Raw genomic sequence first — 12,532 nt, 5'->3', positions numbered from 1 at the left:
GGTGCTAAGATAGCAGGTCTGTGGTTCTTAATTTTACTGAGATGGTGGACCATCTACTTACCTTTCATTAGAAAATAATTCTATTAGGAAGTGGAAGAAAAGAAACAATTTGGTCTCTTTTTTTTTTTTTTTCTTCTCGCACTCCTTTTTTTAATGATTTATATTCTAAATAGGCAATACCCACACATGGTACAAAGTTCAAAAGATCCAAGACAGCAGACAGACACCTCTTCATCTCTGTCCTCCAGCCACTGAGTCCTTTATAGGAATACAGTCACTACTACAGTTCTTAGTCAGTCCTTCCAGAGCCATTTTAGACACACACAGCAAGTAACTGTACATTTATCTATCACTGTTTTGCACCTTGCTTTTTAAATTTAGTATACCTTTGAGAGCCTTCCACATAAATACACTTAAAAAAACCTCTGCTTATTAATAGATACATACTATTCCACTCTATGAATATATCATGATTAAAAAAAAAAAAAAGGCATCTCCTTATGGACATTTAGAAGGTTACTAATATTTTCTACCACATTTGATGCTGCATATGTGAGCGTATTTGTAGGATAAATTTCTAGAAACAGAATTGTAGGATTAGAAGGTAGTGATATATTTCGCCAAAATGCTTTCGATAAACGTTATACCAATTTTCACTTCGCTAGCAACCTATAAGAATGCTTGTTTTTATATATCCTGCCAACAGTGTTTTCTTTCCTGAGGTGCTAAGATGGAGAGTAAAGGAAACCCTTAAAGTAAATGTGGCCTCATCTACTGTTCTACAGGTCTAATCTGTAGATAAGAACTTTCATTTTTGCATCAAGTTAACACAGGTGGTACTGTAGACTTCTTCCCCCTCCTCAGGCAGGCTGGTACTGGGGCACTTATCAGTGGTCATACCCAATATTGTCTTGAATGTTAGAAGGCTTAGTGAGTCTTCGGAATCATTTCTACTTTGCCCTAAAGGGGAAGACACCCAATTCATTCCACAAATACCGAGTACCTACTATGATGCCTAGCATTGCTCTTGTGGCCAAGGCTTGAACACTGAACAAAAGAGATAAAAATCCCTGCCCTCAGTAAGATTACACAATAGCAGAAGACAGTAAACACAATACACAAGTAGGATATATGGTGTGTTAGTTTATAAATTCCATGCGAAAAATAATGGAATAGGTAAGATGTGGAGTACAGGGAGTCACTTTTTTGAAGGGTGGTCAGGGAAGGTCTCACTGAGACAAGGTGACATTTGCAGTAAAGGCAGTGAGGGAATAAGCCATAAGGTGTCTGAGGGACAAACATTTTGGAAAGAGCAAAGGCCTAGAGTTGAGAGTGTGTTCCTGTGTCCCAAGAACAGCAAGAAAGCCACAGGGTCACAGTTCAGTGAGCAAGGGGGAGAAGAGGAGAAGGTGAGGTCAGAGGTCAGGGGCTTTTGGTAGCAGGCCAGATCTTGAAGTACCTCTTAGTGAAATGAGGAAAGCATTGGAACCTTCTGAGCACAGGGCCACTCTGAGTACTCTGTGAGAAGAGGCTATGGGGAGGCAAGAATGGAAGAAAGGGGAGCAGTTTGGAGACTTCCTGAATTCAGGTGAGAATGAGATGGCTTGGACCAGGCTGGTAGCCATGGAGGTGGGAAAGTGCTTGGGTTGTGCCTATATTTTGAACATGGAACCAGCATGATTTTCTGTGAGACTGGAGGTTAGGTGTATGAAAAAAAAAAAAAAAAAAAACACAAGAACATACCAAGCTTCTTGGCTTAAGTATGTGGAAGGATGGAGTTGGCATTTACTGAGATGGGCGAAGACTATAGACTGACCATGTTTTAGAGCAGAGTTTTAGGTTGAAGTTCTGATTAGACTTTACCCTAAGGAATTGTGATTAGACTTACGGTTACCATTATTTTCCAAGGATGCTGAAGCTCTCAGATGGCCATGGTTCCAAAACAGATCAGTGGCCTGGACTAGACCAAAATGGAAATGGCTTCATGAAAGGAAGGCTCCAAGGAATATGTGCCCAAAGGTCATTGTCCTCCTCCTGAGCTATTCTCTTTCAAATCAGACTTACTTTGAGATATTATATTAAATTCTTTTGTATTTTTTCTTCTTCTGTGTTAAATATATAATAACAAAAACCCATTGCTGTCAATTCTGACTCATAGAGACCCTATGTAATCAAAAGATACAGGCAAGTACAACACACACACACACACACACACCCCTAACAACCATGAAAACAGCACAAACAAAAATTTAATTTCCTGCCCATTGATCTAGGAAATAATATTGGAGTCATTATTCCCTATCCTTGAGCATAGAGAATGTGACCCAGCTGCAGCTGGGCCCACAAGGACTCACAAGGACACATCAACTGAACCCTGAGGTATAAAGACAACAGATAATCTTGGAAAAGATCTTCTAGGGAATCTTTCACTTAAGCCAGAACACAAAAGACGTTCCACTCTTATCTTTTTCTATTAGCATTTAGTGAAGAGAAAATTTGTTGGACCAGTGAAGACCTTCCTTACCGTCTTTACTGAAACCTGTACCAATGATTGTTGAGAGGGACAATTCAAAATGTCGGATCATAGTTTCTAGCCAATCTGTAAAAAGGTGAAGCTTTCAATGGTTTTGTCCATTTATAGTGTTAATATATACTAACGACTCTGTAATGTTCTTTGGACTTGGGCAGACATGGCTGTGGTAGTATGCTTGTCCCTTTTCCCACCTTTGTCTGTTCTATATTTCCTTGGTTTGGGGCAGACAGTAGCTCCGGCAGCATGCTTGTCCACTTCCCACTTTTGCCTTTTTGAATATATGCCAAATAAAACTTTCTTTTTACTTTACTCAACTTTATTATGTGTTTTCTCCTATAACACCATTATACAACCAGCAGAACTTGAGCTCCTGCTAGAGGGCTCACTGTCCTCCAGGAATCAAAATTCAATTCTACATTTGCTGGCCAACAATATGTTCCCAGCAAGACACCAGTTCCTGGACAATGGTAGGCTAGGCTAGGCTGGTACAGAAACCATACTAAGGCCAGTCTGAAGTGAGCCTGACTGAGAAACGCAATCAGGAACTCACTGAACAAAATAAAAAATCCAAAAGAAAGGGACGGACTTAAAACAGTGGTCACTAAGGGATCTGACGAAAGGATACCTAAAATGGAATGAGTCTTTCAACAAAAAACATGGAAAGGGGAAGGAAAGCAAAACCAAAATTATGTCATATTAGTGGGGAGGAAGAAAAAAAAAGAACAGAAACTGATATATAGGGACTATTTCAAAAGGCTAGGAAGAGATTGAGGAGGGGATGATCTAAAAAAAAAGAAAAATCGTGTCCTTGAATGGGAAGCAGAATCTATACAAAGCAACAATGAGAGAGCGCAGAGAGCAACATGTATTTATTTTTTTCTACCTAACTCACAAGCCCCAGGGTAGATGAGAATCCAGACTTGTTTTAATGCAAGTGAAGTGGAGGCCCGGCTAGGTGACTCAGAGGTATGACTCAAATCCGACACTGGGGGCTGTCCGTCAGCTCCGGAGGCGGGGACCGCAGTGTCTAACACGTTGTAGGAAAGTACCAGACTCGTGAAAGGAGACAGGAAACCTCCCCGGGAGATCGGCCTGGGGTTCCTCCTGCCCTGTAGTCTGACCTCTTATCCCTCTGCACCGAGAGCAGTTCCTAAACTCCTTGTTTCCTCTTCTTCCCTAAGAGGCCCCATGCCCCCACCCTTTATTGCATGCAGAGTCAAGGAACCTGCAAGTGTGTGCGAGACGTCGGGCCTCCCACCCAGCCGCTCTCCGCCCTGCGCGGCCTGCCACGCGCCCACCTGCCCCGCCTCCGCGGCGAGCCGCTCCCTTCCCACCCCACCTGCGCTCGCCGCCAGCCGCCCGGGCACGCGCGGCACGAACAGCGCCCGGAGCGGCAAAAGACAAACACCTGTCCAGCCTGCGCTCCGCGAGATTTGGGGCTCAAGCATAGGCAACAGAGGGCGCGTTCTCGCGAGGTTTAGGAAATTTCCCACGGCCCGTGTTGTGTCTGAGCGGAGTAGTGGAAGGCGGTGGGAAGGAGGTGTAGCGTGAGACTGAACTGCCTGCATTGGGCACATGCGCACTGCCTCTCGCGTGTGCCGCGCCAATCCTGCAGCGCCTTCAGCAGGTTTCGGCCGGAGGATTCCAGTTCTCCGGGTTTTGGGGTTCCCTGCGGGAGGCAGAGCAGGATCTGGGAATCTCTAGGAAAGGAAAGGGCGAGGGTGGGGTAGGAGGGCGGCAGGGAGGGCGGGCGGGGTCCAGGCCCTGCACCTTTCTATTAAATGCCCAGACCCGCCAAGTTGGCTTAGGGGGAGTCGTCCGGATTTAAACCCCTTGAAGTACGTGTCAGGCAGCGGTGGGGTCTTTGGCTGTGCCAGGCCCCGGGGAGGCCCGGTGCTCTGTGCAGAGTCGGCCCCCTATTGACCTGGGGTCACTCACGGCTGCTGCTCACGCCGACGGCAGCCAGCTTTGAGCCGGCCCTCTGGCCGGGCTGGGTGGTGGCGGCTCTCAATTCCATCATAGTTTTCACTTCTGGAGAAAACTACTCGACATTCTGGCGTGTGCGTGTGAGGTGGATGCCTTTGCCAGAGGCCTTGACCTGGCCTCATTTCGCACCCAAGGAGAAAGAAGCTAAGGCGACAGGGCTCAACTGCAAAAGTTTTCCGTGTGCAGAGCTCTGTAGGGTCGGACCATGTTGTAACGTTCGTCTCCCATTAGTCTGGGTGTCGAATGAATGAAGAAGGTTCCTCGTATGCCACTCGCCCTAAGCCCAGGCGTTTTAGTAGCTCCAGCATCTAACGCTGAGACCAGCATAAAGGAGGCGTCCAATGAACGTTTGAATGAATGAAAGAGGCTGGGAACCCAGAGTGAGCGGGAAGCTACTTGGAAAACACCCATTTGAGGAGGTGTTTCATCTAGGCCTGTGGAACGCGGCAGATTTTCCCAGGACCCCTCCTCCCTTCCCCTTGGCCCCGCCCCCTGACCCCTCCATTCCCCGTCCCAGTTGTAATCCCCTCCAGTTTTCCTCAGTCTCCACGTACGTCCCTCAGGGTGCGTCCCAAAACCCGGATAACCGGAGCGCTCCCCATGGACCACACGGAGGGCTCGCCCGCGGGGCAGCCGCCTGCGCATGCTCCATCGCTTGGGTAGGTTTCCAGGGACGGCAGCAAGCAGGATCCCCTACTCGGCAGGCGGCGCGAGGCGTCTGGCTCTTCGCGGCGGCTGCGAGGGGAAGAAGAGCGAGGGGGCTGGGTGGACTCGAGGAGTGAGGAAAAAGGGAAGGGCGGGGGAGAGGGACCAGGGAAGGCGTCGGGGGGAATCTCGCGAGGGTTGGAGTTTTGGCGAGAGTTTGTGGAAGATGGCGCCTGTTGTGACAGGGTAAGTCTGAGGGAATCTGAGCGCTGGGCACGGGGAAAGTTGCGGCCGTCTCGCAGCCGGCGGCGGGCGGCGGGTTCGGGGGCCGCGGTGCGCTCGGTGTCGGGGGGCAGCGGGGGCGGTGTCGCGTGCGCCGAGCGCGGTGGCGGCGTGTGGCCGTGCGCTGTCCACTCTGCGCCGCCGTGGCTCGGGCTCCAGCGCGAGAGGGCGGGCGGCGGCGACTGGGAGGCCGGCGGGTGCGGGCGTGAGTGCTGCCGAGCGCGCGGGGCCCTCGGGCGCTGTGTCCGCCGCGCGCCGCCCGTGCGGCTGGCGCCGCCCGCGGGCCCTGCCTCCCGGCCCCGCGCAGCTTTGTTCCTCCCGGCCGCCGTCGCCTCCTCGCCCGCCGGGTGCTCCGGTCCCGGGCGCTTTGTCTTTACTCGCTGCCCCCCGCGATTTTCTACCCCCAGCTCTTTGTTTCACCGCCTTGGGCGCTTTGTCTGACCCGTCGCGCCCCGCATCCCTTCTCCCATCTCCTCTCCTCCGCTGCCCTTCCTCTCGTGCCCCTTTGTTTTGCCCCCCTCTGCTCGGCAGCCCAGTGACCTGGCACAGCCCAGGTAGCAAATTTTTGTCTTTTAATTTTTCTTCCATTGTTTTTCTCATTCGTTTCTTCTCCAGCCTTTCTGTTTGGTCCTTGATCACCCCCATAGGCTTTGTCTCCCCCATCCAGTGGCTGCTTTTCTTCGTTCGGCACCCCCCCCTTCGGTCATTTATCCGCTACCCATGGTGTCTGTCTCCTCAACTGTCTCAGTCCCGGGGACTCCATCTGGTGTTTCTACGTGCAAATCCTACGGTTTGTTGTTTTTGTGGATCTGAATGATGCGCGAAGATATTTCGTTTCTTTCTCGGCATCCCTCCTCTCCCCCGCACCCCTTTCTCTTGGGGTTACGGCGTCTCCAGTTTTCTTCGCTGTCCCTCTGGGCCCGTGATTGTTTTGCTTGGAAACAGTAGCCCTGGAAAAAGATAGGGTCTCTTGGTGGTTGTTGCCCCCACCTCTTGGTTTCTGACGGTCTGGGCCAAGGGCAGCTGTCTGTAGCTTTGCATCTGGTTACCTGTGGTTGGGCGAAGGCTATTGTAGTACGTTTAGAGGGAGACATATTATTTGAGACTCGTTTCGGATACCCACATTGTATATTCATTTGGTGTGCGAGTAGGAGTTAGGTGAATTTTGATGTTAAAACTTGTGAATGTTGAGATGGAGAATTTCAGTATTCTTTAGAATCTAGATCTAGAGTCTAGTTATTTTGCCAATAACTCCTTTGTAAGGAAAAGGGAGGCATTCTGCTTGGGAATTGATTTGATACACATATTTTAGTTTTTTTTTTGTTATTGTTGATTATTAGATATAAATTACACTTGTTTGCTTTTGCTCTGTAGATTTGTGACAACTCTCCTGTCCTTTGGGGTTGAAATGAGGAAAACGCTTAAGAGTGCAGTTTCTAGCTGGTGAATAATGCTTCTTCGGTCTTTGTGGACTATGTCAAATCAGATGTGATTAAAAGATACATAAGGAGTAGCCTGAAATAAAGTCACCTTAAAGGCAGTTACATTCACTTCCTAAATACTATTAGATTGTTCTAAATTGTTGTTGTTATGGAGTTGTGTGTGGGGGCGGTGGCATTTTAATGGCCTGAGTTATTCTGGTGTTTGGACTATGAAATGTTAGACTTACCAGGATTACTGCACAGAATATAATGGTTAAGAGTTTCCTCCTCCCCCACTAGTTGGTCAGTACTTTTAGAAGATGTGGTAACCATAAAATCATTTTGAGGCAGTGATTTCATTTGTAAACTAAAGCCCCCGTAAAGTGCTATTGATAGGAGATTTACAAGATCTGATATGCAAATATTGATTGGTACATTAGAAAGCATATTTTTTGTCTGAAGACTTTGATTGGGATTAGTAGTTGAATTAATTAATGGAAAAAGCATAGTTTCATGATTGACACATGAGGTTTTGTGAAAATTTGCGGTTTGGGTTCCATGAGTGGAATTACTACTTGTTTCCCTTATTTGTCCTTAAATAGTGCATCATCAGGCTTTTGAAGGTAAATCTTGAGCACACACTGTTGACTCTGACTGTAAGCAAAATGTAAATATCATGTAATAATGTAAGGCATTTGCCTTGATTTCTACACGTGAGAATGATCACGCAAACATCTTATAAAGTTTTTTCAATTAAGACTTGTGTATTCTGTTTCTAAATCGTATACTGTTTCTTGATGTAAGACCTTTATCTCATGACCAAAATAAGAAGTGCCTTTATTAAATTATATCCGGAATAGCACATTTAGAAGTATACAGGTTGAATAGTGGTTGGGAAAGTTATATTCTGAGTATTGATTGTTAAATTTTTTAACTTATTGTTCATGCATATTGCAGATAAGTCTGCGGGGAATATATTTCGGGGAAAAATATAAGCAGTTCACTTGCAGTATTTTCAGAACATTCAGATGTGCGCTTTTAGGCATTTGAATTTAAGCAGTTGCGTTTGTTACAAAGTTACCTGTTGCTCTGTATCAGTCTATTATTGTCTTTTAAGCGGCTAAGATTAAAAAAAAAATGGTTTGAGTAAAAAGCCACTCCTGCCAGATGTAACTCGTTAAATAATCTTTCTAACCCTGAATGGGTAGGATATTAGAAAAAAATTTTGTTTGAGAGTTTTTAAACCCCAAACCCAGTGCCGTCTTACATATCATAATTCTGGTGTTTGGTCATTTTAAAAATAAGACATAGGACTTGGATTCAAAACATTATTTTTATTTTGCTTCCTTCTAATACTAAACTTCATGTTATTTCAACTAGGGGCAGTGTTTTCTCATGAATTGACTAAACGTTGTTATTTTTGGCATCTGGCTTTGTGATTATTTCCAAGTTACAGGCAGTCCCTGGATTACAAATGAGTTCCGTTCTTAAGTCTGTCTTTAAGTCGAATTTGTACATAAGTTGGAACAGTTAGGTATGATACATATTTAATCTGTCAATTGCTTGCCTTAGGATATAGTACATAGTGTACTTTTCTGTGCATAAAAAACATTAAAGAAATACTTTCAGGTACACTGAAACATCTTTAACATGATAGTATAGTAATAATAATAGTAATAATGTTTTTACACCTGTGGCAAAGTAGCATTTGTTTGTTATTAAAAATCATTGTATGTACCTCTAATTTTTAATATAACAGTGGGGGTGTGGTGGTAGGGAAGTCTGTAAGTCAGGCTTTTGTGACCTGGGGACTGCCTATGCTTCCCTTCCCCTGTGCCAGTTTCCTAACATGTAATAGAATGGGAATTGTAATACTTGTTATATCTGCACAGGATTGCTGCCTACTAACGATTTACAAAGTGCATCCTTGGATAAAAGGTGTGGTTATAAGGTTTAGGAATTGTTACTGCAATAAGCTAATGTAAAGTAGGTCATATTTTACAGGGAGTCAGGTAGGAGGTTATGAACTACTCAGTTCTTGGCAAGTTACAGTGGCGATAGTGGAATAAAAAAAATGTGTGTTATAGTTTGGTCAATAAAACATACTTTTTTTTTTTTCCTGTGAACTTGAGGGAGAGGGACAAGTAAAACAAATTACAGGGTGATATAGTATGTGTGTGGAAACTCTGGTGGCGTAGTGGTTAAGAGCTACAACTGCTAATCAAAAGGTTGGCAGTTCGAATCCACCAGGTGCTCCTTGGAAACTCTGGGGCAATTCTACTCTGTCCTGTAGGGCTGCTATAGGTCAGAATCGACTTGATGGCAACGGGTTTGGCTCTTATTTATTTTTGGGGGCGTGTGTGTGCTTAAAAATCTGTCAAACACAAATGTAATAACATTGTAAATTATGGGATGCCTTTCTTGATTTGTTTTCTGCATGTAGTAATATTTTTAAAAAATGGTAGCATAAAATGTTTGCACTGGACTCTAGGCCAAGTCTGTTAATAGTAATGACTAACTACACCTAATTTTTTTTAATGCTTTGTCCTTTGCTTTCAAGAATATTTTCTAAACAACCAGGACTATGTTTTCAGACTTGAATCTAGGCCTCAGGAAAGTCTTTTGCATTTGGGAGACACTAAATGTTTATTGAGTGAAGGAAACCTGTTGATTCTCAATTCCTGGTAAGTGGTATCATGTCCTAGCTAGTTCCTCAAGCCAGAATTTTGGATTCTTCTGTCACACTAACCCTTTACATTTAATCATCAAGAACTGACACTTTTCTCTTGAAAAATCTCTTGATTCCATCTCCTTCATCCTCACTGCTGTATATCATACTCTTCATCATTGCTCACCTGGAATACTGCGGACACATTGACAGCCTCCTAACTTTCTGCTTTCAGGCTCACCCCCTTCACCCAGCTTCCACATAGCTGCCCAGCAATGTTTCTAAAGAGCATATCTGATCACTTCAGTCCCAGGTTTAAAACCTTCTAGTGGCTCCCCCTAGCAGCCTTCATTAAGAGAAATGGCACATTGGAACTCATAGCTCACATTTAGGAACCGGATCCTGATTCTGTCTCTGCGATTTAAAACCTCTGTTAACATTGCAAGTTATGTGACCTCTTCTTGCCTCTTCCATCACTTGTAAGATAATTATCCCTAGCTCAAAGGGTTGTTGTAAGGATTAGATGAGATAATGCATGAAAACATTTAGTAGGATGTTTGGCACATAGAAGTCCTGAAACATGTTAGCTAGCATGGTATGTAGGGCCCTCCACAACTGTTTCTGTCTCAGAAGGACAGCCAGAATGCTCCTTAGAAGCAAGGACTCTGTCTCACCTACTTTGGACATGTCATCAGGAAGGATCAGTCCCTGGAGAAGGACATCATGCTTGGTAAAGTAGAAGGTCAGCAAAAAAGAGGAAGACCCTCAACAAGGTGGATTGACACAGTGGCTGCAACAGTGGGCTCAAGCATAGCAACCATTGTGAGGATGGTTCTGTGGTACGTAGGGTCGCTATGAGTTGGAACTGACTCGAAGGCACCTAACAACAACAACAGTTTCTTCAAGCTTTAAGTCTGCCTTTATAAAATAGGGAATATTAATCTTGTTGTACTTACCTGCCAGGCATGTCGTGACTATCAAGTAAGGTGAAATTATAAAGACCAAATGAAACAGTGTATGTGAAAGTGATTTGTAAATAGTAAAGCACCCTATGCAAATATTTTAACAATCAGTTTCTTCTGGGAATCTTTCATGGGCAGGGTTCAGAGTGGACTCCTTATACTGCAGTGTGTGGCTTGTGGGTCATGTTACAGGAAGGCAGCAGCGTATTTAGTGCACGGGACCGCAAGCCTTGAAATACGTGCTTCGGCATTTTGAGCAGATATATTTGGTAAATTACTTCTTAACCACAAATGTTGTCATTGAGTCACCCCCAACTTTTGGGGGTCTACTTCTTATTGCTCTCACTGCTGCTTGGACGGCCGTAACAATGTAGGAATGTTGAATGCCAGACTGCTACCATCTCTCAGGCACACACAGTTCTGGATGTCCCACAGCATCATGGTGTCGCTTACACTTCGTTAGGCCTACTTCTGCTTCAGAGAATGAAACGATAATCCTGGTAGTCCAAAAGGGGTAATGTATTTCTTGGATATATCAAGCTTACTAGTGGGGAGAAGCAGGCATCGGAGGGACTCTAGCTTGATTTGTGAAAGTGGTGGTAATTATGACCTGTCTGGATTAATACTGGCGTAGGTTTGTTGTGTTGGGACTATCCATAGGAATAAGCATGACAGCCTTTTAGTCACATTGTTGATGTTCATGGCAGTTGCAGGACTGCTTACACTTTTTTCCAAAAAAATAAAAATAAAAAAACACTGTTACTTAGGCAGTGTTGCAAAGTTGCAAAACCCTTGCAGTGAAAGTGCTGCCTCTGTTGGATGTGAGGTGCGATACGCTAGAAAATCCAGTCGACCCTTGCCTTTTAAATTCCACCACACATTTCTTTGTCCGTATTCAATAGTTTTAACTTTATTTTAGAGCTAATGTTTATTTGTGCATTGTAAGTTGGATAAAAAACAGCTGTAAATGAATAAGAATGGTTTCTCATAAAAAGTTTATATAACCAGGAAAAATGTTTGTTACTTTATAAAACCATATTATTCTTTATTAGCATGGTAAAGATTGTGTTATGTAGCTGCAACATTAGCTGCTTACTACATGTTGATTTGGTTTTTTTAGAAGTATTATAAGCAACTTATTTTTTACCTCACTGAATTTATTCCAGAACGTACTAGCTTTAGGCTTGTTTGCATAATTGGAACAGAAGTACTTGCTTCTTTTTGAAAAACAGCAGACCCACTAAGATCTTGCCTTATTTTGCAAACGTTCTGTTTCTACCCTTTGACTTTTGGTCTGAGTGTGACAAAGTAACTTTTCGTGCATAAAATCATGTAGCTCAGTGTAAAGCTCTTGATCCATACACCTAACTAGAGTAAGCAGAGACAGTGAGGTCCTGAGACGGGAAGGAAAGCCTAAGGGAAATGAGGATTATAACATTGGTTTAATGGCTCTGCTTTTATTATTGTTTTAATAAAAAGATATTTATTAAAGCAACAACTGTTTAGCACTCCATAGATACAAGGCACTGCTATGTGTTGGTCATATAAAAATAGCTAAGAAATGATCTGGTGAATCTCATGATTTAGTGAAAAGTACACAGATAATTGTAATAAGGGAGATTATGGTAAGTGCTGTAACAGATGTATAGTGTTGCTGGGAACACAGAGATATGGGTGATTATCTCTAATTGGAGGAGATTTCCTAGAAGAAGTGAGCACTGATAGAGAGCGTGGGAAATAAAGCTGGGAAAATGGTTTAGGGTGTTTTGGAGAACCTTGAGTGCTAAGCTAAGGATTCAAATATCATTCAGTGACACAGGGGTAGGTGCCTTGAAGGTTTTCGAAGAGATGAGACTGAATGTAAATGTAAAATAGATTGGAGTTGGTGAACACCATTAGAGAAAGATGACCAAGGTCTGAGACTGGTGGTTGTCCCGGGAATGGAAAGGCAAAGCAGCTCTTTTTGAAGCGGGGTGTTATAGGGGGCTTTGGAATTCATGTTCTTACCATGGTAGTATCACTAAAATTGATCTGT

At 44.2% G+C, this 12,532-nt stretch overlaps 1 protein-coding gene across 6 annotated transcripts in view; it reads left to right on the top strand.

Moving 5' to 3' along the window:
- Window positions 1-12,532, top strand: part of RBPJ (recombination signal binding protein for immunoglobulin kappa J region) — a 277,336-nt gene that overhangs the window by 152,674 nt on the left and 112,130 nt on the right. Inside the window, exon 1 of one of the 6 annotated variants that reach the window (XM_049886408.1) lies at window positions 5,072-5,178. The exons of 2 other annotated variants lie outside the window; for them this stretch is intronic. In XM_049886408.1, coding sequence (XP_049742365.1) covers window positions 5,120-5,178 — 59 coding nt within the window. In that variant the 5' untranslated portion in view covers window positions 5,072-5,119. Of the gene's footprint in view, window positions 1-5,071; window positions 5,179-5,338; window positions 5,411-12,532 lie in introns of those variants that run through there. 3 more of the 6 variants (XM_049886407.1, XM_049886404.1, XM_049886405.1) reach the window with 3 other exon arrangements.

This window comes from Elephas maximus, chromosome 5, assembly GCF_024166365.1.
Source record: "Elephas maximus indicus isolate mEleMax1 chromosome 5, mEleMax1 primary haplotype, whole genome shotgun sequence".
NCBI lineage: Eukaryota > Metazoa > Chordata > Mammalia > Proboscidea > Elephantidae > Elephas > Elephas maximus.
The sequence above is the reverse complement of the archived record's forward strand: the minus strand, read 5'-3'. Positions and strand labels throughout refer to the sequence as shown.